The following is a 4,340-nucleotide window of genomic DNA, read 5'->3' on the forward strand; positions in this document are numbered from 1 at the left end:
CGCACACACACACACACACACACACACACACACACACGGAGCGCACAAAACAGTTTGAGAGCATAATTCAGACATGAAGTGGTTCTAGATAGATACTGATCAGACCAGGGTGAGGAACAGCAAAACATCTGAATGAAGGATTAATGACTTCTACCACAGACACACACATCACTAACACACACATCACATCTCTGCCTTTTAGAGGGTCTGGTTTAGTCTAAAGTGGTCAGCTGTGGGGAGAGAAGACTGATAAAGAGAGCATGAGAGAGAGAGAGAGAGAGACACATAGGGAGGAGTGTGATGAGAAGAGACAATACCTTGGTCGGTCGCTGTTGCACGACAAGACAGAGAGAGAGAGAGAGAGAGAGACAGAGACAGAGACAGAGACAGAGACAGAGACAGAGACAGAGACAGAGAGACAGACAGACAGACAGACAGACAGAGAGACAGACAGACAGAGAGACAGACAGACAGACAGACAGAAAGAGAGAGAGACAGACAGACAGAGAGAGAGAGAGACAGACTGGAGTACGAGAACGAAGAGGAAATGTAAGCAAGAGATACCAAATGCTTTCAGAGAGATAGTGGCTGTAGGTGTGAGTGTGTGTGTGTGCGCGCGTGTGAGAGAAAGAGAATGTGAGTGTGTGTGTGAGAGAGAGAGAGAGAAGCTGTGTGTGTGTGTGTATGTGTGTGTGAGAGAGAGAGATGCTGTGTGTGTGTATGTGTGTGTGAGAGAGAGAGATGCTGTGTGTGTGTGTGTGTGTGTGTGTGTGTGTGTGTGTGTGTGTGTGAGAGAGAGAGAGAGAGAGAGAGAGAGAGAGATGCTGTGTGTGTGTGTGTGTTCAGTACCTGGGTTTGAGCAGCCTGTGGTGTGTAGGCCGGAGGTTCTTCCGTGGGCTTCATGATGGCGGGCTGTGTGTTGGGGACCGGGGCGGCTTTTGGGGCATTTCCTGATGGGGCCTGAGACAGAAAACACACACACACACACACACACACACACACACACACACACACACACACACACGAAACAATGAAACACGTTTCAGTTTCTGATGCTCCTCAGTCAGAGAGTTGTGTCCACTCCTACAAGCAGCCCCCACAGCTGTGAGTCAGTCCTGACCACGTCCACTCAACTCACCGTTCGGCCATCTGTGAAGGGATTATACTCCTCCAGACCTCCAGGGGGAGCTGTCTGGGTCACCTGCGTCACCGACGGGTCCTACAGGGGAGAGGGGGAGAAGAGGAGGAGGAGGAGTAGCAGGAGTAGAGAGGTGAGGACACGGTTCACCACTAAAAAGACAGAGGCCAGGCCGAAGGCCCCGTCTGAATACTGCACCCTTCCCTCCTCCTCCTCCTCCTCCTCCTCCCTTGAGGTGATCAAATCCCTGATCTGACATGAAGGGATAGGTTACAGCCGATATATGGCTCCTCCACACAGCTGCGCCTGATATCAGACCAGTGATTTCTCCGGAGAAGGAAGGGAAGGGAGGTTGCTTCATCAGAGTATTCACACAGGGCCCCCAACAACAGATCAGAGTTAAGACCTGCACAATGAAGCAACAGACACAACGCGCACACAGATCGAGACCTAGCCTTCCCAGCCAATATACCTTAAGAGTGTGTGATTAGGACATAGTGGATGGGGTGAGAGCTTTGTTCAGCTGACCTGGTGTGTTCCACCATCAGTGCTAGGCTAATATTCAGTAGAGAGAGAGACAGAGACAGAGAGAGAGAGATGGCACATAGATTCCTACCACACACAGGCACACCAGGAGCAACAGATTCCCTGTGCTGTGAACAGAGGATAGAGGAGACAGTGTATAATGTACAGAGAGAACAAAACAGAGCTGTATTGATCCGAGATAAAGGCCTATTTTACACAACAGGGGCTGCCAAACTGACACTAAACCATCTCTTAAGACTACACCCTGTAAGATGTGGAGGAGGCTTTGCTTACAATACCGCCCTCCCCCCCAAAAACATCCTATCAAGAGCAGCTCCAATCAGCTCCATCAATCACTTATCAATTTTGGGCCAATACGGAAAGCAATGCAGCCTTTTATAAAGACAACGTAATAAATGCCATTACAATTGGAATTGTGCCTTGGCGTGTGAAAGCAAAAACAGCACACTGTCCCTGAATGTGGAAGGCGCATATTGGGCCCAAGTTACTGCTTAGTTGGCACAATAAATGCCGATTCTTAAAGCGATATGCACATAGGCAGCACAAAGCTGAGCTAACGAAAGATCACCATCGACCCTACGAAAATAAGCACCGAAGCCAGCTAAAACTCAGCTAGCAGTCTCCAAGCTAGTACTGTGGCACTAGCTAAGCTAGCTAGCTAACCAGTGACTCATAAATTGAATTGAATGAGCGTTAACGAACATTAACAGAAACAACACTAGGCCTACCAGCCAATACATTCATCTCCCGACACCAGCACCAAAGGCATTAAAATAAAAAATATCTCAGGCTAAGCATCTCTTAGCTGGCAAATGTAAGCTGGTACTGAGCTTGTTAGACTAGCTAGCTAGCTATTGGGCTAACTTTAGTGTTAACATTATACAACAACAATAGCGAATCCTATTTTATATTAGCAACAATGTCATGAACCAAGAAAGTAACGTTAGCTAACGTTGCAATTCATTAAACTGACTGTGTGGGAGTAAAGGACGTGTCTTTCCACTGACATCTATACGAGACAAATCATGTAAGTTAGCTAGCTAGCTAGCTAGTCGCAGTAGGCTAGCTGGTTAGCTCACTTGCTAGCTAGCTAGCTAGCTACCTGAAAAGGGTTGCTGAAGTCTGGATCTGCGAACGGGTTGCTGTCAAAATCGGACATTGTGGTCAGTCAGTCTTCAGAAAGCACTCTCTTGTATTGAAGTTCCCCGAATGGTTCCAGGGAGGGGTCCAACCCGAGATTCGTGTCCCAATCCTGCAGTCTCACCCTTCCTCCACCCCGTTAGCCTTCCAGCTAGCTACTAGCAGCAAAATGGCAGGCAGGGTTGATCTGTCAGAGAAGGGCAGGGTTACAGGCTGGCTACGTCACCTCTCCAGCACCGTGGACAGGGACACACATAATGAGATGCGTTCAAGACTCATGAAAGTAGTGGTTGATGATTAGATATGCGTTCAAGACTCATGAAAGTAGTGGTTGATGATTAGATAGATAGATAGATAGATAGATAGATAGATAGATAGATAGACAGACAGACAGACAGACAGACAGACAGACAGACAGACAGACAGACAGACAGACAGACAGACAGACAGACAGACAGACAGACAGACAGACAGACAGACAAGTTATCAGTCTCGAGAATCTCACCGGTAATGTAGGCAACATTACAAACAGACTTATTTAAAGAAACCTGCTTGTCACGACCGGTGTTGGTGCCGAGGTTGCGTTACAGCTGTAGTTGTCTCATATTACCTCTTGGGAGCGCCATAACCTAACTGGTGGTGTTAACCTTTATCCTCGTCTCTCTTAATATTCAGACAGGCTATAAGATAACAATGCAACAACAACAACGGTTTCATATCTCTATGTGTAAGCTACGACTATCTCCCTCAATCTGTTTTCACAAATGGAAAAAAAATCCCAAAGGGTGGCCATGTGGTCACAATATCAGTTTACAACCTGTGATTTAATCCATTTACCCGATTAGAATGGCATTCCTTCTTTTTGTAAGTAGTTCATGTGTTTGCCATATTATTATTATATAGGCCTATATATATGCATGCTGGAGCATGCAGGAAAACAAACATGCACACGCACGCACACGCACGCACACACACACACACACACACACGCACGCACACACACACGCACGCACACACACACACACACACACACACACACACACACACACACACACACACACACACACACACACACACACACACACACAAAAGAACATTGGCTCCTTCCTTTATCTGAGCATTGATGGACTCAATCACAGACTCCATGAATAATCAATGGTTAGCGGACTGCAACTGATGCACTGAGACATAAGTAGTGAATTGGAATTATCCTAATAAGACTGATTCACTCACTCACTCACTCACTCACTCACTCACTCACTCACTCACCCACTCACTCACTCACTCGCACGCACACACACACACACACACACACACACACACACACACACACACACACACACACATACACACACACACACACACACACACACACACACACACACACACACACCTCCAATTAACTCTAATTCAGTGCAGGACCAGTCATTTTCACATGGTGTGTTTGCTGCAAAATGTGAAAGGTAAATAAGGTGTGTGTCTTCATAGATGTAGGGAGTGGACCTGTCCTGGTCCC

At 47.0% G+C, this 4,340-nt stretch overlaps 1 protein-coding gene across 1 annotated transcript in view; it reads right to left on the reverse strand.

Annotated features, from left to right (window-relative positions):
• LOC311310026 (secretory carrier-associated membrane protein 1-like) overlaps window positions 1-2,945 on the reverse strand; it is an 8,912-nt gene extending 5,967 nt beyond the window's left edge. The window contains exons 1-3 of the mRNA XM_084439404.1: window positions 2,787-2,945; window positions 1,139-1,219; window positions 850-960 (exon numbers count right to left, since the gene is read on the reverse strand). Coding sequence (XP_084295530.1) covers window positions 850-960; window positions 1,139-1,219; window positions 2,787-2,843 — 249 coding nt within the window. The 5' untranslated portion in view covers window positions 2,844-2,945. The remainder of the gene's footprint in view (window positions 1-849; window positions 961-1,138; window positions 1,220-2,786) is intronic.
• Between the last annotated feature and the right edge of the window lie 1,395 nt (window positions 2,946-4,340).

The sequence above is a fragment of the Borostomias antarcticus genome (assembly GCF_949987555.1).
Source record: "Borostomias antarcticus genome assembly, chromosome: 6".
Lineage (NCBI taxonomy): Eukaryota > Metazoa > Chordata > Actinopteri > Stomiiformes > Stomiidae > Borostomias > Borostomias antarcticus.